Source organism: Ochlerotatus camptorhynchus, unplaced genomic scaffold, assembly GCF_037179485.1.
Source record: "Ochlerotatus camptorhynchus isolate MF236.1 unplaced genomic scaffold, CSIRO-AGI_Acam_v1.1 ptg000521l, whole genome shotgun sequence".
Taxonomy (NCBI): domain Eukaryota; kingdom Metazoa; phylum Arthropoda; class Insecta; order Diptera; family Culicidae; genus Ochlerotatus; species Ochlerotatus camptorhynchus.
This window is the reverse complement of record NW_027041005.1, coordinates 298366-320955: the sequence shown is the minus strand read 5'-3', so window position 1 is coordinate 320955 and position 22590 is coordinate 298366. Positions and strand designations below refer to the sequence as shown.

General features: G+C 42.5%; 2 protein-coding genes across 2 annotated transcripts in view; both read left to right on the top strand.

Moving 5' to 3' along the window:
• LOC135712947 (protein enabled) overlaps positions 1 to 22590 on the top strand; it is a 95591-nt gene that overhangs the window by 16371 nt on the left and 56630 nt on the right. The window lies entirely within an intron of this gene.
• LOC135712934 (uncharacterized) lies at positions 4727 to 11365 on the top strand. The gene is made up of 2 exons (XM_065236031.1): positions 4727 to 8012; positions 9447 to 11365. Exons 1-2 carry the CDS (start codon positions 4727 to 4729, stop codon positions 11363 to 11365), a joined length of 5205 nt encoding a protein of 1734 aa, XP_065092103.1.

The window sequence follows — 22590 nt, the reverse complement described above, 5'->3', positions numbered from 1 at the left end:
CTGATGAAAAAATAGGCATTTTTGTGCGCAAAACGTATAGAATTTTTGGTTTATTTAACAAATAATTTCTTTCAAAAATTTTCAAATCGTGGGATATTTGCGATCAATCATATAAATTTGAATTTTTGTTTTGCTTTTTTCTAGCGTCCTGGCGAAAACCTTACCTTAATTCGAAGTGTTTATGGTTAATTGACAAGGTTGCGAGAATTTGTATGTACTTCAATACTGTAACGCATTTGACCACAAACGTTTGATTGCTGGGTACATTATCAAAGTTCTTTGGGGGTGATGTGGCTGGCAGCAAGGCGGAATTTGATTTTGAAATCTGTGTTAGGGAAAGGGCTTTTTGCAGCCAATTAGTGATAATTTTGATCACCATTGCTACAGTTGGACATTTGTGTAGATTTCAATTGTGACCTATTGAAAATTGAAAAGAGTTTTTTTTTATCATAAAGCGTTTTTTTGTCGATTTTTACACATTCAATTTCTCATATTCCTGCATAATGAAACTACAGAACGAGCGACAGCACCCTTAGAAAAATTAATGTAAATTTAGGTGCTCTGAGACTGACATATACGAGCGTCAATTTTGACATAAATTTAAGTCATAACAGACGCAAAATTCAGTTCAATCAAACGTACTTTTCGTCGAGTAACGAACTGTTCAATCTCGGAGCCCTTAATTTTACATGACATGTTTGTTTACGTTTCATCCTTTATGTCAAAGATGGATTCCGTCACGTGTAAAATTAATTATTTCTAAGTGTGTATACACTGAGGCAAATAGATCTTAGCATTTCATAAGACTTGAGTTATGAACTACATATATGAATTTCATAAGCGTGACTTACGAATGATTTTCGGGTAACATGAGTTAGCTCTTATACGCCTTTAACCATTTCATTTTCCCAAGCGTTGAAAGACGAGTGGTCAACACACGGGCTCCCTAACCTCAACATCCATTTTCCGGTTCCAGTCTGCTCCTTTTTATTATTTTTTTCAACATTATTTTTCATAAGGTAAATCAATGAAATTCACACTAATTTCTTATGGGTAAAATTCGTAAGTGTTTCTTATGGAATTTTTACGTAATTTTCGAAAGCTTCAACGTACAAATCGTACTCCATGGGTAGTTTTTATACTCCTTTTGCCTCTTAGTTTCGTTAGCACTGATATACAAGTGGTCAGAGAATGGGCTTTTTGATCCCTACGTTCATTGTACGAATCCTGTTCAAAGCGGCTTTTTATTTTTATTAACAACATTTTACTTCCCAAGTTAGAAGATTCACAGAGAAGCAAAGTGATTGCTATCAATCTGCTGTTTTTTTTCAATCATTCACAGCTGAAATTGGCAAGGAGAATGTTACACTAGCGAGGGGGTTTTTACGAAAGAGAAGCAAGGAAAGCCCTTTTTTGCCCGTTCGCTAGACTACGCGTTCGTCAGTTTGAATCGGAGGCAGGTGTAATGTGGAGATTTGATTTTTATACGAAGTACCGCACATAACGGACAATATGAAATTGAATGTAGCTTTTGTTGACTGCTTCGAAAAAACGACTGGCAGAAGCCCTGCCTACGTGTAAAAATCTCATGAAAAACGATGAAACACTTCCTAACATGCATGATTTTCATTCACCAGCTCATAAAAGTGCTATTGAAAAATGTTTTACATATCACAAATTATTGTCTCCTTTGATTTATAGCGACTGTAAAATAATCACGACGGATGGTAGTCTAATCGCATAGGAGTATTGAGCGAGAAATCAAAACTTGATAACTTCATAAAAATATAACCCGAAAACAAAAAAGAAACACTGATTTTTTGATATGTTGTGTAAAAAAAAACTAAATTTCCAAGCAAAAGTATAAAAATATATTGCGCTCTTTATCTACAATCCATAAAAAAAAACCATAATAAACAAGTACAATCAATGTGTTTCAATACCAAACACCACTTTTTTAATATCATTATATTTTTTTTAATGAATTGATTTATTTGTACAGGCAATTGAATAAGCTTTACTGAGCCAAGTTATCATTTTCGTTATACATACTAAATCCTAATCTTAAATCTAGAGTTACAGGGATTGAACCGAATACTCGCGGTCATCTCGAGGTTAGTGGAGATTTACAATTTTATGGATGGGGAGAGGGAGGAGGATATTTCACTTTTTCTAAAATATGAACTTAGTTCTATTCAACTTGTTATCAGCTCTATAATTTTACAATTATAACAAAAAAAAAACTAAAAAAAAAACAAACACACAAAATTTAAACTACGCACAAAGTTAATCAAACTTACAATCTAAGGTTAATATTCTTCAGGAAAACATATATGAGTTCCATAGACTCCAGGACGCGTCTAGCCAAAACATCCCGAACTGGAACATTAGGTTGTCTACCTCGAGGAATCGTACAGCTCAGATCTGACTCCACGATGCTCAGCACAAGACCAAATGATGTGATCTGCGTCTTGGTAGACAAGGTTGTCCACATTCACAGAGATTGCTGTCCCCCAACCCAACACGGAACAAGTGAGAGTTTAACGAATAGGACATGAGGTGAGACATCACACGAATGAAGTCTCGACCCAAGTCCAACCCTTTGAACCAAGGACTATTCGACACCTTAGGGATGATCGAATATAGCCATCGTCCCAAACTCCCTTCACTCCATTTATTCTGCCAGCTGGCGAGCGACTGTTGACGATAAATAAAGAAAAATTCATCGTTGGCGATTTGTCGATCGTAAATATCGCCTTCCATAGCGCCCACCTTAGCACTTGAGTCCGCCATCTCATTGCCCGGTATCGAGCAATGAGATGGGACCCATGCAAAGGTGATGACAAAAGGTCTTATCTTAGAAGCTCTCGTATTTTCAGAGAAAATACGAGGAGTGCTTTACCGGCCTCATAGAGCGAATAGCCTCGACAGAACTTAGACTATCCGTAAAAATAAAGCAGTGATCTGGTGAAAGTGAGGCGATGGTTTCTATCGTATAATGTATTGCCGCCAGCTCAGCAACATATACGGAACAAGGAGCTTGAAGCATTCGAGAGGCGCTATGAAGTTCGTTATAAATACCAACACCAGTGGACGCCTCTATTAGTGATCCATCTGTGAAGAACGATCTTGCGGAATCAACTTGGCCAAACTTTGCAGTGTATAATGACGGAACAATCATGGAACGATGATGTTCTGGGATCCCACGAATCTCCCGCGTCATAGATAAATCAAAACTAACTGAATTGCCGAAGTCGGAGAAGCATACACGATGAGGATTGTGCTGTGAAGGGCTGACATCCTGTGTTATGTACACGTAGTACAATGACATAAAACGAGTTTGAGGGTTCAGCTCAAGAAGCTTTTCAAAGTTTTCGATTACCAGTGGGTTCATAACTTCGCAACGGGTGAGGAGCCTGAGGGACAATTCCGAGAACCGATCCGATAGTGGCAACATGCCCGCCAACACTTCTAGACTCATCGTATGAGTCGAGTGCATGCATCCTAACGCGATACGAAGACAACGATACTGGATACGTTCCAGTTTGATGATGTGAGTTTTGGCCGCCGACTGGAAGCAGAAACTACCGTACTCTAAAACCGATAAAATCGTTGTCCGGTAGAACGTTAGAAGATCTTGCGGATGAGCTCCAAACCACGTTCCGGTAATTCTACGGAGAAAATTGATCCTTTGTTGGCATTTCCGCTTCAGATACTCAATGTGGGATCTCCAGGTGCATTTGGAATCGAACCAACCCCAAGATATTTGAAGGACATATAATGAGTGATCAGCTTACCCAAAAGTTGAAGCTTCGGTTGTGCTGGGCTATGCTTCCTAGTAAAAACGACCAAGTCAGTTTTCTCCGTGGAGAATTCGATACCTAGCTGGATAGCCCAAGTAGACAAATTGTCTAAGGCATCCTGCAGGTCGGCCTCTCTGGGCCCTGTCATAGACACTACTCAGTCATCAGCAAGTTGTCTCAACGTGCAGTTGCCACTTAGACAATTGACAATTTCTCTGACGTAGAAATTATACAAAAGGGGGCTTAAACATGAGCCCTGGGAGAGACCCATGTAGCTAAATCGTGAAGCTGTAGAGTTTTCATGAGAAAAGCTCATATGTTTCTCTGACAGCAAATTGTACAAAAAGTTATTAATTAATGGAGAAAGGTCACAAGCGTGGAGTTTGTCTGAAAGGACTTCAACCGATACTGAATCAAAAGCCCCCTTAATATCCAATATCACATAAGCTGTTCGCGCGACATCTGTGGACGTTACCTTACCAACTGAGATGTGAACAGTTGTTCTCATGCAGCATCCAATATACCTCTAATTGTCAGTCTTTGATAGATGACTATCTTTTCCTTTCGCTGCAAATCATGTCATCTCCTTTCCCCCAACACAAAATGAAAATGCATTGTATCAATAAAAATTAATTGAACTGTATCGCTGAACTAATCTACACGCGTCTTTTCACTCGTTTTTTTCCGAACGTAATTTCCCGGGTTTTCCGTGTTTTTTTCGGGCTCTGGCCACTCCAGAAAATGGTCCTTCGAGCCGGATCGGACCGAAGGTGAACAAAAAGTGCGTTTTTATCCGCTTTCGTCACCGTGTCACGATTCGCGAAAGTGAGTGCTAGAGTGAGGTTGGAATATCACCTCCGAAAAGAACATTCTCGGTGAAAGTGGGTGAAATTGAAGTTTAACGAACATTTAGTGAACTCACCATGGACAAACTTATTCGCGAGAGGAAATCGCTAGAAGCGCGATTAAACCGAGCATCGCAAAATGTTCACAAGCTCCAGAAGAGGGATGACATAGATGACGTCGACATCCAGACCGAGCTGGATAACCTCCTAGAAATTTGGTCGGCCTATCTTTCGGTCCATAAGCGAATGGTAGACAGCTGCAAGGATGAGGAGATGGATGAAATCGTGAGTCATCAGGCTGAATTCGAGGGTAATTTCGTTCCGCTGAAAGGTAGCCTATTAAAACTTCGGAAAAGGTTCGATTTTTCTTCTACCCGCCACGAGGCAGCATCACAAGATGGCGGCGCTGCCATTCAACAACTGGCACAGCAACAGGCAGAATTCATTCGACTGATTTCTACCAGCTTCAACACGGCGGCCAACGCAAGCAGCAGTTCAACGGTTGTCGCCCATAATGCTTCTCCACACATTGATGTCAAGCTCCCTCGCATGAATCTCCCTACGTTCGGAGGTGACCTCCTCGAATGGCCTTCGTTTTTCGACCTGTTCGACAGTGCGGTACACAAGAACGTGGCGCTACAAGATAGTCAGAAGCTCTACTTCCTCAAGACCAATCTCGTCGGAGAAGCCGCCGCTCTGATATCGCACCTTCGCATAGAAGACGCTAACTACGCTCCCGCTCTAGCTAAGCTGAAGGCTAGATACAACAAACCACTCGAAATCAGAGCACAGCACATTCATCGCTTCTTAAATCAACCTTCAATGACGTCACCGTCCGCAGCTGGTTTGCGCTCCCTGCATGATCTGTCCGATGAAGTGATACGAGCATTGGAGGCCATGAATCAGGAAGGAAGGGACATATGGTTGCTGTACATCTTAGCAGAGAAACTAGATCCTGAAAGCAAGCAGTTGTGGTGTCAGAAAAGGTCGGAGCTAAACGACGATGAAGTTACCTTGGAGAAGTTCCTGAAGTTTGTTGATGCGCAAAGCTGTGCACTGAAATCCGTTCAACCGATCCGCCAGAAGAAATCGTTCATCACACCACTTCCAAGCAAACCTCCTACCCGGGGACCAACAGCTCTCGTCACCACCGGGTATCATTCTCCGTCACCAATGTGCGTTTTTTGTGCAAAATCACCGCATCAACTGTATCAGTGTGGTAAGTTTCTACACGTCAGTTCCGATGATCGACTCCGTTTTATCCGTAGGCATGAACTCTGTGAGAACTGCCTAAAGCAGCATTCCGGTGAACCTTGCCAGTCCGGCAATTGTCGGATATGTAATCATCCACATCATACTCGTCTCCACGAGGCACTCCAACCGCCAGCATCTTCAACGCTAGTAAGCAGTACAGCGACCACAACCAATTCATCTGGTTCGTCTTCAATGTCGCAAATGCTCATTTCGCCCCTAAGCCTGGCTACCGATTTGACGGACACCAACGTTCTACTCTTAACCGCTACTATCAACGTCATCGATAAGTTCGGGCGCTCGCATACCTGCCGAGCAGTTCTTGATTGCGCATCCCACACAAGCTACATTACTGCGGATTTGTGCAAGAAGTTGGGTCTCTCAACCACGGAAGTGGATTTTGAATATGGTGGAATTGCAGAATCTCACGGTCACGCAAATCGTGGAGCACTAGTTACATTCGCGTCACGTTGCTCGGACTATCGAAATGTAGTGCCGTGCATTATTCTGGAGCGACTTACTTCCGAGCTCCCACTAAAGCCGATCAATATCGCAGATTGGCCAATTCCTGGATCGATTCCGTTGGCTGATCCCCAATTTCACCATCCAGGAAAAATCAGCATCCTTCTCGGCAACAAGCTTTTCTTCCAGCTTCTCGAGCCGGGAAACATCAAACTTGGTTCGGACGACTGCCTTCCTGTACTACAGAACACGAAGCTAGGTTGGGTGGTTTCTGGTGGCTACAAAAACTGTGACAATCAACCACGCACTAATGCTCCTTCGTGCTTACTGACGGCTTCCACTGATCCTCTCTCTGATCAACTTCGCAAATTCTGGGAACTGGAGGAGTACACGAATACATCTCCACACTTCAACGAAGAAGAGATTCGATGCGAAGAGCATTTCACAAAGCACACGATTCGCGATAGTTCCGGAAAATTTATCGTTCGGCTCCCGTACTTGGAGAGCCCTACTTCTCTCGGAAAATCGAGGGAAATTGCTGAGAAGAGACTGCTGCATCTAGAGCGCAAATTGGAAAGGAGTCCTAATTTAAAAGAACAGTACCATTCCTTTATGCGAGAGTACATCGACCTCGGGCATATGAGTCTTGCCACTACACCAGCTTCGGAGAATTGTGTTTTCCTCCCACACCATTGCGTCGTAAAGGAAGATAGCTCGACGACGAAGTGCAGAGTGGTTTTCGACGCTTCAGCAAAAACAAGTAGCGGCAAGTCTCTCAACGACATCCTTCCAGCGGGCCCTGTATTGCAGGATTCTTTGGTCAATATCTTACTTCGATTCCGGTTTCCCCCAGTGGTACTCGCTGGTGATGTCAAGCAGATGTATCGAATGGTGCTGCTGTACGACGAAGATCGAAACTACATCCGAATCTTGTGGCGCTGGTCAGAGGACGAACCGATCCTGGAATATTGCCTGAATACCGTTACTTACGGTACCAAGAGCGCTTCGTATCTGGCGACAAAATGTGTGCAGCAGCTGCTGCTCTCCCATCAAAGGCAATTTCCAGATGCAGTCAAGAAAGCTATTAAGGGGATTTACGTCGACGACGTGCTGACGGGTGCTGATTCTGCTGATGAAGCCAAGCATCTTCGACAAGAACTTTCCATCATCTTCTCTGCCGGAGGATTCCACCTGCGGAAGTGGGCTTCTAATAGCACCGAAGCCCTGGAAGGTGTTCCTGAAGCGGACCTCGAAATGAAAATTCCCATCGGGCTCAATGAACCCAACACCATCAAAGCCCTCGGGATTCACTGGCAGCCGTGCAGCGACGAATTCCTGTTTAGCGTCCAACCAACCAAGATCCTTCATCCCACAAAGCGCATCATTCTCTCCAACATCGCTAGTCTTTTCGACCCACTTGGTCTGCTCGCACCTATTATCATCAAAGCGAAGCTACTGATGCAACATTTGTGGGAGCTGAAGGTGGACTGGGATGCTATTCCCCCCAGTGAGTTGACTAATATATGGCAAGTTTTCGTGCAAGGTCTGGCCCTTCTCAACTCTTTTCAGATTCCGAGACGAGTTATCGGCACTAACAAGACGTCGCGAATCTTCCTGCACGGCTACAGTGATGCATCCGAGCGAGCCATGGGTGCCTGCATATAAAGGGTGATACGGTCAAAATTTGGTCAATATCAACTTGACGTATTTCTTTCAATTTTGCATTTAAAAAACCTGAACACCCCTCATTTTGAAGGTGTGTGTGTGTAGAATGTTGCTCCTATTTTGATTTTGGAATTCACTCTTCAGTTGTCAAAATGCCATCCAAGCAAGAAAAGCAGCGTATCAAAATTTTGCTCGCGCATCGCGAAAATCCGAGCTACTCGCACGCAAAGTTGGCAAAATCGCTAAAAGTTGCCAAATCAACCGTTACAAATGTAATTAAAGTGTTTGGGGAACGTTTGTCGACAGCCAGGAAGTCTGGATCGGGGGGAAATCGAAAACCGGAAGCTGCTGAGACGACAAAGAGAGTTGCCGGTAGTTTCAAGCGAAACCCTAACCTCTCTCTCCGAGATGCCGCAAATAAGCTGGGTGTATCGTCTACAACCGTGCATCGAGCCAAAAAACGAGCCGGACTATCGACTTACAAGAAGGTAGTGACTCCAAATCGCGATGATAAACAAAATACGACGGCCAAAGCGCGATCCCGGAGGCTGTACACGACGATGCTGACGAAGTTTGACTGCGTGGTAATGGACGACGAAACCTACGTCAAAGCCGACTACAAGCAGCTTCCGGGACAGGAGTTTTATACGGCAAAAGGAAGGGGAAAGGTAGCAGATGTTTTCAAGCACATGAAACTGTCAAAGTTCGCAAAGAAATATCTGGTTTGGCAAGCCATCTGTACCTGTGGCTTGAAAAGCAGCATTTTCATAGCTTCCGGGACTGTCAACCAAGAAATTTACGTGAAAGAGTGTTTGAATAAACGTCTGCTGCCTTTCCTGAAGAAACACGGTTGTTCCGTACTGTTTTGGCCGGATTTGGCATCTTGCCATTACGGTAAAAAGGCCATGGAGTGGTACGCCGCCAACAACGTGCAGGTGGTTCCCAAGGACAAGAACCCTCCCAACACGCCAGAGCTCCGCCCAATTGAGAAATACTGGGCTATTGTCAAGCGGAACCTAAAGAAGACCAAAAAAACTGCTAAGGGCGAGCAGCAGTTCAAGGCAAACTGGCTTTCTGCGGCGAAGAAGGTGGACAAGGTGGCTGTACAAAATCTGATGGCAGGGGTCAAGCGTAAGGCCCGGCAATTCGGATTTGGAAAAGCGGAAGCCTAACTGAATATTTTTCCTGAATTTTATACTAATTGAACTTGAAAAAGAAATTTAATTTGATTTTTTAAATAAACGATTTCACCGATTTACACGCGTTTTCCCTTGACCAAATTTTGACCGTATCACCCTTTACATCCGAGCGGTCGACGACGCTGGGAATCACAGTTCCCATCTTCTCTGCGCGAAGTCCAAGGTTGCGCCAATTGGAAATAAACGCACGACGCTGCCACGTTTGGAGTTATGTGCTGCAGTGATCCTCGCACGGCTGATCAACAACGTAACAAGTGCCATCAATCAACCCTTCTTCGAGATACGAGCTTGGGTAGATTCAAGTGTTGTGCTTGCTTGGTTGAACGGAGGTGCTTCTCGCTGGAAAACCTTTGTTGCCAATCGCGTCGCAGAAATCACAACGCACGTACCAGCAATCAATTGGAGCCACATCGTGTCGGAACAAAACCCTGCTGATCTTATTTCGCGCGGGGTGTCGCCAGAACAAATCCAACATAACACTCTGTGGTGGAATGGTCCCGCATGGAACACAATAGGTGAGCGAGGTGAATTAACCGACATCCCTGTACTGACCAACACTGACCAACAGCATATTGTTAGGGAGCAAAGAGCAGTAGCCGTTTCTCTTATCACCGTCTACGAAAACGACTTTCTCGATGGGATGATGGCACGATATTATCCCGATCTCACGATGCTGCTTCGCGTCACTGCTCGTATTCTTCGGTTTCGATCTCCTGACTCTCGATTGATTGCTCGTCTGTTACCACGCGAGCTTGATCGAGCACAAACAATATACATTCGCCACGTTCAGCAACAATACTTTCGTGAAGAGCTGGATCGACTTCGACAGCAAGTAGAAGTTAGCTCTCACAGCAGTTTGCACCAACTCAAACCGTTCCTGGACGAAGAGGGTGTGCTCAGGGTGGGCGGAAGGTTACAACAGTCAAGCCTCAGCTACGACGTTCGACATCCTATATTGATACCTCGCCACTCTATTCTCACCTCGTTTCTGTTAAACCACGACCACATCGTCCATCACCACTGCGGGCCAACACTGTTAGCCGTATCCCGCAGACGATTTTGGATCATAAGTGGTTCAAGTGCAGCAAGGAAGGTTTATCGCCAGTGTGTGACGTGTGCACGTGCCAAGTCCACACCTAAGTATCAACAAATGGGTCAACTGCCATCGGATCGAGTTCAACCAAATCCACCATTTGCGGTCACTGGCGTGGACTATGCTGGTCCAGTCAGCATTGTTGGACGAAGGACCAGAGGTGCGAAGCAAAGCAAAGGGTACATTGCTCTCTTCGTTTGTTTCACAACAAAGGCCGTACACATGGAAGCTGTGTCGGAGCTTACTACTGTCGCGTTCCTGGCAGCATTCACTCGATTCTCCAGCCACTACGGTTTGCCAGCAAAAATGTTCTCGGACAACGCAACAAATTTCCGAGCCACAGCTAAGCACTTTCGAGAAACGTATGCGCAAATCAACTCTTCTGCACACAACAATGAAGTGGCCGATTATCTGACCGATAAGGGAGTGGAATGGAACTTCATCCCAGCTCGGTCTCCGCACCATGGAGGATTATGGGAGTCAGCAATCAAGGTTGCTAAGCAACATCTTTCGAAGATCACCAGCAGCTACATCTTTACCTTCGAAGAACTTTCCACGCTGATCGCTCAAGTTGCTGCCACCATGAACTCGAGGCCACTCACGCCGATCTCCAATAGTCCGATGGATGATCAAGCTCTCACTCCTGCTCATCTTCTCATCGGTCGGGCGCTCACCACCGTTCCCGAAGTCAACTTGCTGGAACGGCAAATTTCCTCGATGTCACGCTGGCAGTTTGTCCAGCGCCTCTCGCAAGAATTTCGCAGCAGATGGCAGACAGAATACGTACGATCTTTGCAGCGGATGACGAAGTGGCAACGATCATCGCACAATATTTCGGTCGGCGACTTCGTTTTGCTAGTGGACGACAATTCGAAGCCAAGACAATGGCCTACTGGCAGAATCGTCGAAACCTTCCCAGGACCAGATGGATTAACGAGAGTGGTATCAGTAAGAACAGCAACTGGTACTACTCGGCGTGATGTTAGGAAGGTACGAACTATACCATTGGATGCGGATGAGTATGCTCCAAGAAGACTTCAATCATAAATTCCTGTGAGGAATTTGGTGGGCGGATTATGTTCGCGCGACATCTGTGGACGTTACCCTACCAACTGAGATGTGAACAGTTGTTCTCATGCAGCATCCAATATACCTCTAATTGTCAGTCTTTGATAGATGACTATCTTTTCCTTTCGCTGCAAATCATGTCATCTCCTTTCCCCCAACACAAAATGAAAATGCATTGTATCAATAAAAATTAATTGAACTGTATCGTTGAACTAATCTACACGCGTCTTTTCACTCGTTTTTTCCGAACGTAATTTCCCGGGTTTTCCGTGTTTTTTTCGGGCTCTGGCCACTCCAGAAGCCATTTGTTCTTTTTTAGCCAAAGCCAAGGGTTTCCCAGGCTTTTTAATGGCTATAACTCTCACTAGCCTCCAATCATCCGGAACAATATTGAGCTTCAGGAACTGACAAAACAAGTTCAAAACATGCGCCTCTTAGCGACGTCTGGGAGGTTCTTCAACAAGTCGAACTTCATCCTATCAGCCCCCGGAGCCGAATTACGATACAAAAGGAGCGCGAGTGAGAGCTCCAGCATTGTAAAAGGCTGGTTGATCTCGTCTACCGATTTCGTCGTTTTGCGAGGTATCATCTGTGCCGGCACGGAATCAGGAGATACTTTTCGTGCGAACTTGAGAATCCAACAATCCGAGTACTCCTCGCTCTCGTTGTTTGAAGACCGGTTACGCATCCTTCGCGCCGTCTCCAAAGCGTATTCATCGACGTTTCGCGCGATAATCCGTCCACGAATTGCCGCCAGTAACCGCGTTTCTTGGCTTTGATGAGGCTCTTGAGTTCGCGTTCAAGAGTCGAGTACGCCTCAAAATGCTCGGGTGTTCCGCGTTTCCGGAAAAGCTTAAACGCATCGGACTTTTTACGATAAACCACAGTGCATTGCTGGTCCCACCAAGGGGAAGGAGGTTTCCTACGGAAAGACGTTCCTGGAACCGGCCGAGTTTGAGCTCGAAGCGCGCTGTTCAAGATCAGATTGGAAAGGAAGTTATATTCCTCCAACGGTGGAAACTTTTCTACCGATTTTAGGGCTTCATCTATCGCGGTCTTGAACGTTGTTCAATCGATATTACGAGTGAAGTCGTACGCGATGTTAACGGATTCCGACGGGTTGAACCTACTGACAATCGAAATTTTGATCGGCAAGTGATCACTACCGTGGGGATCCTGGATCGCATTCCACGTGCAATCCAACGATAATGAGTTAGAGCAAAGTTTGAGGTCTAATTTACTTCCATTGGAGGATGGACCAGCCAAACGTGTTACTTCTCCATTATTAAGAATTGACATATTGAAGTTGTCACAGAGGTCATATATCAAAATAGAACGGTTGTCATCATACAGTTCCCCCCAGCCTGTACCGTGGGAATTAAAATCTCCCATGACCAACCGTGGAGCAGGAAGTACTGAACATATATCTGAAAGTTGTTTTCGATTAACAACGGCTCTAGGAGGGATATTAACAGAAGCAATACAAAGGCTCTTACCTTTAATAATAGCCTGACATGCGACAACTTCAATACCTGTAAATAGTGGGAGATTCACTTTATAGAAGGAATGGCACTTTTTGATCCCCAAAAGCACCCCTTCTCCTCACGATCCAGTCGAATAATATTGAAATCATAAAAAGGAAGATCGATATCTGAAGAGAGCCAAGTTTCACAAAGAGCAAATGCATCACAATCATTATTGTGACCTAAAAACTTAAACGATTCTAATTAAGGAATAAGACTTCGACAATTCCACTATAGAACAGTGATCAAATCCCCGACCTCGTTTGGAAAATTATCCATCGAAGGAAATGATTGCTGCAAGGAGGGGTCACTTCAATGTCAATTGCTTCAAGAAGGTCTTCACAGTAGGAAGCATTGCCAGAACAATGCTTTTCAGAGGATCAGAAATATCGAGATACTTGAGGATACCGTCCACAATGATATCAAATGAGAAAAACCCAGATGAAGAAGGTGCTTCTGTTCTGAAAATTGGGGCATCGGGGGTTTTTGATGTCCCCGGGAGAGGTGTAGTCAGTTCTGCGGAATCCAGGAGGAGTAGAAGTCTCCTTTGTTCCACCACTCCTTGATTTGGGCAGGCTGATTTGGGGTTCTTCATTTGCAACTTTCCGCGAACGGATGCGCTTTCGTTTCCGTGCAGAACCTTCCGGAAAACTGAAAGAAGTTCCCTCCTCAGCCAAGTCGCAGTCAGTCTTGTCATCTGACAAGAGAGAAAAGATATTTTTTTTTTCGTTGGTCGATGGCGTGGCTGTCTTAAGCATTTCAGCAAAAGACTGCCGGGAACGTTCCTTAAGTGAACGTTGTAGTTTCTCCCCGCGTTGTTTGTACACCGGGCACGACGAAGAGATGAACTAGCCTCAGGCTAAAAATCTCTATAATAAAGAAAAAAAAAAAAAAAAAAACCGGGCACGACGAGAGACCATGAGAAGGAGATTCTTTGCAGTACACGCATTTTGGTGCGGTAGCTGCCCAGGTGTCATCCCCATGCTTCTCCCCGCATTTGGAACAGCGTACCTTGCTGCCACAGTGGGAGGCCGCATGTCGCAACTGCTTACAGTTTTGGCAGTTCATGACCCAGGGAACGAACAAGCGCACAGGTTTTCCCAGCTCGATGTAGTGAGGAAGGGCTGAACCAGAAAAGGTCACACGAGACGAGTCTGTGGGGGTAAAGCTCTTTTTACCCTCTCTGACAGATACTGAGCCCAGTTTTTGGACATACAGTATCTTCACCGGGGGAAGCGAAGGGTTCTTAAAACGGCCAACCGCCTGCTTTCCCAAGATCTCGGGGGTCAGACTCGCTTCGGTGACCATATCTTCTATCTCCACATCACGAGCTGGGACGTAAACCTTATACTCGAGCGTAAAGAGCTGGGAGACAGCAATCTCATTAGCTTGCTTCAGGTTAGAGACGGACACACGAAGTTTATTGTGCCTAACCTTCGTGATTTCGGTTACGGCCGAGAATCGCTTCGTCAAATCATTTGAAATTTGTACCACTTTCAAAGGTTTGTTTTTGGGCTGAAAGTAGACAACCCATGGACCAGTCGAGTCATTCGGATAGGCCCGTGATCGGGAGCTTTTCTTAGCCTGCCCATTGACAGACACAAACGATGAACCAGGGATGACATCATCAAATCTGAGATGATCGATCATCCATGTCGTCTTCTGACAAAACCTCCATTTTGTCGTACTAGTGGGAGCGCAAAACGCTCTACCACTGAAACGATATTAAAAATCCACAGACACAATATACAGAAAACACTACAAACACAGAAACACAAAATGAAAATTTAACTAATGGGAGGAAAAGAAACAAAAAAAAAAACAAAAACTTATCTGATAATTCTATACAACTACCACCGAGCGTTAGTGTAGGCGTTTACACAGATGGCTGGGAAGCGACGCGCAGCGTGGATGACCTTCGTGTGGTGCACTTGATCGAGGCACACAGGCGCACGACGATTGATGAACGATGAAGATGTAGAAACGCGTGCTCACACTCGATGATGATGATACGTGAGCAGGTATGCGTGACCACGCAGCGATGATGCACTAATTGGTTTGCGAACTTCCAATCGCACGGATTATTCTTATCTTCCAATGATGCCGAAAACCACACTTCTTCTCAGAAATTAACTCACTTTCAAATTAATTTGCCAGGAAAAACTTAGTGAGAAAAAACTGATAATATACACCAGCGAATAGCTACACTGAGAATATTATTCCATCAGATTTCATAGAAATATCGTATGGTTTTTTGCGACAAGATTTTATGTTGGATTTCATACGATCGGACTATGAAAAACTGTCAGATGTTTTCAACCAGCCATCGTATGATTTTACACGTTTACAACTATGAATTTAAATACAAACAAATGATGGATTGATTTCGTACGTCGTACATTTTTAATTTATTGGATATATCGTATTTCATTCAATTAATTTCACGAGTTTTCTATCCTGGATTTATGGAATTCAAATATTTTTCGTGTACCTTTTGTTGTATCGATCTATAAATGCTATAGATGGAGTATGAATTCATACGATACCTATGAAATTGGATAGAGCGCATATTTGTATGTGTTCATACGATGCAGCTTATGAAAATAGAAGGGATAGTTTCCTCAGTGTAGAAAACTTCCAAAACAACGGAGCGCGAGAAAAGCCGACCGTACTGAATATTACGCTTTGGAGAAGTTGAATATCATTATATGTTTCCTAGTATTTTCAAGCGAAACCCTAACCTCTCTCTCCGAGATGCCGCAAATAAGCTGGGTGTATCGTCTACAACCGTGCATCGAGCCAAAAAACGAGCCGGACTATCGACTTACAAGAAGGTAGTGACTCCAAATCACGATGATAAACAAAATACGACGGCCAAAGCGCGATCCCGGAGGCTGTAGACGACGATGCTGACGAAGTTTGACTGCGTGGTAATGGACGACGAAACCTACGTCAAAGCCGACTACAAGCAGCTTCCGGGACAGGAGTTTTATACGGCAAAAGGAAGGGGAAAGGTAGCAGATGTTTTCAAGCACATGAAACTGTCAAAGTCCGCAAAGAAATATCTGGTTTGGCAAGCCATCTGTACCTGTGGCTTGAAAAGCAGCATTTTCATAGCTTCCGGGACTGTCAACCAAGAAATTTACGTGAAAGAGTGTTTGAATAAACGTCTGCTGCCTTTCCTGAAGAAACACGGTTGTTCCGTACTGTTTTGGCCGGATTTGGCATCTTGCCATTACGGTAAAAAGGCCATGGAGTGGTACGCCGCCAACAACGTGCAGGTGGTTCCCAAGGACAAGAACCCTCCCAACACGCCAGAGCTCCGCCCAATTGAGAAATACTGGGCTATTGTCAAGCGGAACCTAAAGAAGACCAAAAAAACTGCTAAGGGCGGGCAGCAGTTCAAGGCAAACTGGCTTTCTGCGGCGAAGAAGGTGGACAAGGTGGCTGTACAAAATCTGATGGCAGGGGTCAAGCGTAAGGCCTGGCAATTCGGATTTGGAAAAGCGGAAGCCTAGCTGAATATTTTTCCTGAATTTTATACTAATTGAACTTGAAAAAGAAATTTAATTTGATTTTTTAAATAAACGATTTCACCGATTTACACGCGTTTTCCCTTGACCAAATTTTGACCGTATCACCCTTTACCCTTCGTTTGATATTTTGATCTTTGAATTTGGCCTAGTCATTATAAATTTTTGAAAAAAGTCATTTAAAAACAAATTTTTGAGTCACCCTAATAGCAAAATAAAAAATACCGGTTTAATATTTTGCGATACAGAACAAAAACTACAATGTTTTATGACATTATGAGAACCACTATAACGTTTTGCTACGGAATGGCATTATATACCTACGTAGAAACGTTTACGTATAAATCTCATCCTTTACATTTGCCATAAAATTTAATGTGGTTAAGATCAAAATGCGATAAAAAGTGTGTTGACGTAGTTAATAGCCAAAATGACATTAATTGTATGCGTTTCAAATATGTATATTCAATTCCAATTTAATGAAAACTGTCACTGATTGGCTTAAACTTTCGATAAAATTAAGTATCAGAATTTTTTACGAAATTCATATGTATTTTAGTTGGTTTGTATCATTTTTTAAAAGAGCTTTAAATATAAAAGTATAAAACGTGCCTATTAGAGCACATGTGATTTGAAATTTCGTTATAATTACATGCTGTATCAAATATATTGAGCGGCATCGGTGGTGTAGTGGTAAGCTTGATTACCTCTCACCCTAGCAGGCCTGGATTCAATTCCAGTCAACACCACCGGGATTTTCTGAGGCATTACATCTCTGATCACGTCTTTCTTCGGAAGGGAAGTTAAGCCGTTGGTCTCCGGTTCATGAGTTGATGGGTCGATAGGTGTGGGAGCTGCCTCCCTGGCGTCGATAGCATTGGTGCTCAGCACGGAAAACAAGATCGACGGAAAACAAATCATAGAGGACTCCACCGAGCTGAGAACCAGTAAATAATTTTATAACCATAAAAAATATATATATGAGAAACATTGCCTATTAATTCTTTTAACTTTTCCTGGGAGGTGATTTGAGCTTTGCTTCCACTTTCTGCCGTACCCGCAACTTCCTTTTCTTCTTCCAGTCGTTTTTTTCTTCCACAGCACTAGGTGCTTGGCCTTCTCTTCGTACGCTTTTTGCTGCTTCACTGTATGGTCTACAAATTTGTAGAAATAATACGCGTCATTCCGTTGCTTAAACACAGGCGGATGCTGTTTCTGAGCATCGGTGTTTCCTCTTCACTGTTTTATCGGGAGCTAGGAACGTCACGTCCATTTCCACCACCTCTTCTATTTTTAATACCTCATCCGCTTTATCTGTGTCTCTATTATTGTTGTCCGTTGACAACGAACCTCTAGTCACTACACCAGCGTACATCCTGCAAATCTGTTCTTCGGTCCGTGGTTTGTTTTCTTCTTTCTGTTGTTGTGGGATGCATGACATTTTCTGGGCCTTCCACTTGGGGTAGGAATTCATCCGATGCCCATCCATCTTCCATAAGTTTATGTTCCCTTGATGGAATAGGTTCCCCTTCCGATTGATGAAATGCAGCGCGTAGGGAGTTTCCTTTTTAACTTTCATATATACACCTCGTACACCCTGGCATGTTGAGGTCTAAACCTGCAGGGAATTTCACCCGAATGACACGATTCACATCACCGTATTTCCCCAGATCTCAATCCAGTTGCTCTGATGGAAGATCGTAAATTCTCAGGTATCGAACATATGAAAAATAAATTACTCACGGTTATGCAACAAGCAATGAAGCATCGATTTCTTTGACTTGAAATTTATGAAGCATAGATTTCTCCTCCACGGCATTGGATAAGCTAACATTGGCACCGTTGAGATCACCACGTTATCGTCATGACCAACCTTTGTCTTCTTTGTGCTTCCAATGTCCAGTGTGGAAGTCTGTTTTTGTTAATCTTTACATGTCTACTTCGAATCTAAAATGTTTCCCAACTCTTCAAATGTCTTTTAAACAAAGACATATCTTCAAATCTGGCGTCCCTGAAAATGTTCTGAGTGGAGTCAGATTGTTTCACCAACTCTGATCAGGGTTTGGCACCATCCCTGAGAGTATCCATTCTGGGAGTATGTGCTGGATGTCCTGATATCCTGTCGAAATCGAATGAAATCTTTTATAGGGTCATATTTGACATTTTTGAATTATAACTGGACTTTACTATGAGCTGCTCCATTTTGTCTCTTCCGCAATTTCGAATCGAAAGATAGGGAAAAGTGGTATTTTTTTATAGTATAAGTATGATCTTATGTTCCTATTATTGAACCCATTGAAAAATATTTCTTAAATTAAACCGTACAAATAGAAAATATTGAGTACTATAAGAAATACAAAACCGCGCCGAGAGTCCATTCTGCGCATGCAACTCTAAATTCAAATCTGCATCTATCATTTTTGTTTTAATTACGCTCATATTGCTACAGTAATGAAAAATACATATTAATTGCTACCAAAAACAAAAACAAAATTATATATCCATTCCAATATCCCAAGCACTCATCTTTTCCCACCATAAACAGAAGTCCATTCAAAACCATATCCTCCATTCGTTACGTATTCTGCGTATTAATCGTATACGTAAAGCCGCAATCAACTTGATCGATTCTACAAAAGCAGTTAGTTCATTCATCCCATCATTGCATCGGTAGCGTTCTAAACAATCATAAATGATCGGTAATTAGAGTTCATCCAAAACTCAGTCAAGAACGGTCAATCACTCAAAAGCCTATTTTTCCTCAGACTATGTGCCGCCGACCATCACAGTCGACCTCCGTACAGCAACGTTTGGTATATCCCCGTAAGTAAACTGTGGGGTATATAATAGAAGCTAATTTGGCTAGCCTTAGCTTTACCTTCAGAATCAATTTGTGGAACCATAATTTGGATGAGCGAGTGTAGCATATTGTGTTGATGTTAAATAGTACTGCTTTGTTCCAGTGAGTTGGGGTAATTGAAATTTGTTTGAAAACAAGACATTACAACGAAGATGACTTGAATTGGCATTTGAGAAAAAAGAGACCAGATCAATTAGATGGGTATATATTTAAACAAAGTTAAATATGAAAGGGAAAATTTTCTTGTATTTATATTAGTGTTTTCAAGTACTTTGAGTTTCAATATTTTGAACGAGTCAATGCCAAATTATAGAGTTGGTGTTTTTATAGGAAGCACATTAGCTAAATTACTCGTTCGGTGCCTGCAGTAGTGCGAGTTGATTTACGGCCCTTGGATTAATTGATTCGGATAGAGGAAATGACGCTAGCACAAATGATGCTAGATCCGAATGAGCCATGTGTGTTTGGAGCTCATTAGGCATTGAATAGCCATTAAGCCGAGCAATATGTCGATGGTGCAATATAGTTGATTTGCTGAGGTTTCCTTTTAATGGTACATTAGTTTACAAAGTTGTCTATGCTATTTGTTCTAGTCAACATTAATAGATTTCAAGCCAGTGTATTCCGTTTGATAGAAGGGTGACAGTTTAAGTTGATAATGATGTGATGAAATTACTATAATTTTCTGTTGTGCTCGAGTGTTGGTTTTACTATTTTCAAACTTTACAACTTTCTCGCTCTAGTAAATTCATATGAGGGACTAAATACAGTAGAGTGCACTACTTTTGAGTGCATTTAGCGTTTTGTGCTCCACATGACTGAAAACACTGATGGCTAATACAGCAAATAGCCGGCGCCGGTGGTGTGATGATAAGCGTGACTGATTGGGTCTGGGTTCAATCCCAGCCGAAGTCAGTTGAATTTTTCTGGGGCATAAATATCTCTGGTCAGGTTTTCTTCGGAAGGGAAGTAAAGCCATTGGTCCCGGCCCATAGGTGTTGAATAAGTGCGATATCCTACGAAGATGTGGAAGCTGAATTCCTGCACTTTCGATGTCCGTCGGTGATTGGCACTAGATTGCGGAACATCGACGTTAAATAAAGGAATGAAGAAGACTTTCTACAATATTCACGAGAATTTTGATTGGAATTTCTAAGGAATTTTGAGGTCAACATATATTGAATCATTTCCCGTGGGGTTTCTGAGAACCAATTTTGAAGAGAACTGCAGGTGAAATCTACCAATTTTGAAGAGAACTGCAGGTGAAATAACTAGAGCACTAGAACACTACTTCGTCGTTATCACCCTTTTCCGTTGTATTGAGCAGAAAACATCATTAACGCCTACATCCATAGAACGCATTTTTTTTTTCATTTATATGCATTAGGACGGAATTTAAACTCGTAGGACGAATGTGGAATCAAAAGTAGATTTTTATCAATATCTCTACAATTTGAGACTCTTTATCAAATCCAATGGTATGAATAGAAAGGTACATAGATTTGAAAGTAACCTATTAAGGAATCATTCCAGTTTTTGATCAAAGAGGTAAAAATAAATAATGAGAGGTAAAGTGTGGGTTGTGCTTTGTAGGACGATACATTGCCAAAGCTAACAAGCAACTCGGATTCATTTTCAAGATTTCCAGACGAGCTACGTAATCCAGGCTACCTATAAGCATTATACAGGACTCTCGTACGTTCGTTGGTGCAGTGATTTGGTGCTCATATCAAACAGTATGGATAGCGAGTTTGAGTCCGTCCAATAGAAACTCGTTCGTAATGCCCTCCGTCACCTTCTCTAGAATGATCCAATGAACCTTGCACCCTACGAGAATTGTTGTCAGTTCCTGAGTTTTTAAACCTTTGTACGTAGGAGGATGATTAATGTTTACAGGGATAGTGAAAATAGGCGAACTCGATATAGAAACATAAACTGAACTTAAATTGTTGGATAGGTGATAGTACGGTTAGACACATGCAACTGTGGCGTCTTATTGAAAAAAAAAAATGTGAGCAGCTATCCATTTCAAGTACATCGGAAGCATTTTGTCCCCTGATAGACGCATTCGGTGCTTCAGTGCGCCGAGTGTCTGCTAAGTGAGTAGAAGGTCATGAGGTCAATCCCAGATCCGTCCACTTGAAATATTTGAAACTTTGATAAATTGCAATAGCTTATAACCAATCCTATGGCATGCCCTCGTTACTAACGAAATCCTACCTCAACTGTGTGACACTTATGACTTCTAATCCAAATTGCTGCCTATGCTATGCGCACAGATAAATGCCTACATCACTCGTACAATAATCTAGGATTTGTACCACCTACAAATTTGTGCAGCTAGGTTAATGCGAATATGTGACGCTGGTTTTCGTAGATTGAAGTCGAAATTGCGTTGATGTTTTTTTTTGGCTCAAAAATAATTATCTAACCGTCAAATGAATCTTCGTGGAATAGCTTGTGTTAGCTACTGAACATAGTTAAAAAGTTGATAAAAAGATAAGCATTTGAATTTTTGAATTATGATTCACGTACTTCTACTCCTAAACGCAAAGCTTACGCCTAGAACCTACCTAGAACCTAGAAAATATGTTTTTTTTCCAAAGACTCCGGAAAAAAATCTTGTTATTTTTTTTTTATTTGTTCCTTTAAAAATATTGGGTATAATCTAAAATCGTATGGTTTAAGTCTCATTAATGGATGAACATTGCAGGTTGCATACAAATAGGATTTACTACAGAGTAAATTTCTAAAAACAAACGGAAAAACATTTCTATGACATCTGCTTTATGCTTCCGGAGGAATTCGAAAGAAACATTCAAGAGATATTGGGAGTAGGCGGGTAGTTTATAAAAAGAGGAAATAGATTAAAGTTGTAAGTTGAATAGTTTCCTGGAATAATCGGGAAAAAATATTGGATCTGGTCTGAAAAGATTTTTAAAGGAAGACAAAATTTAAACCTAGCATAAATCAAATGCCCCTTTGGGGGAAGCTAGAAGAAACTTTCAGAGAAAGTTTGAATAAACTTTTAAAAATCTGGAGGAGCTTCCGAAAATAGTAGTTTCTTACTCACAAAAAGCTGGAAAAACTTTTTGGGGGATCTTGAGGACAGTTCCAGGAGAAGTTGTAAGAACATTCCAGTAGAAGCTGAAAAAGCTTCCTGGAGCTGGATGAAACCTCCTGAGATAGTTTAAATAAAACTTCGTTAAAAATTGTGAAGGATTATTTTGGAATAATCCCCTTAGTCTGGTTCAATGTGTTTAGTTATTATTATGCCACTCGGTGTTG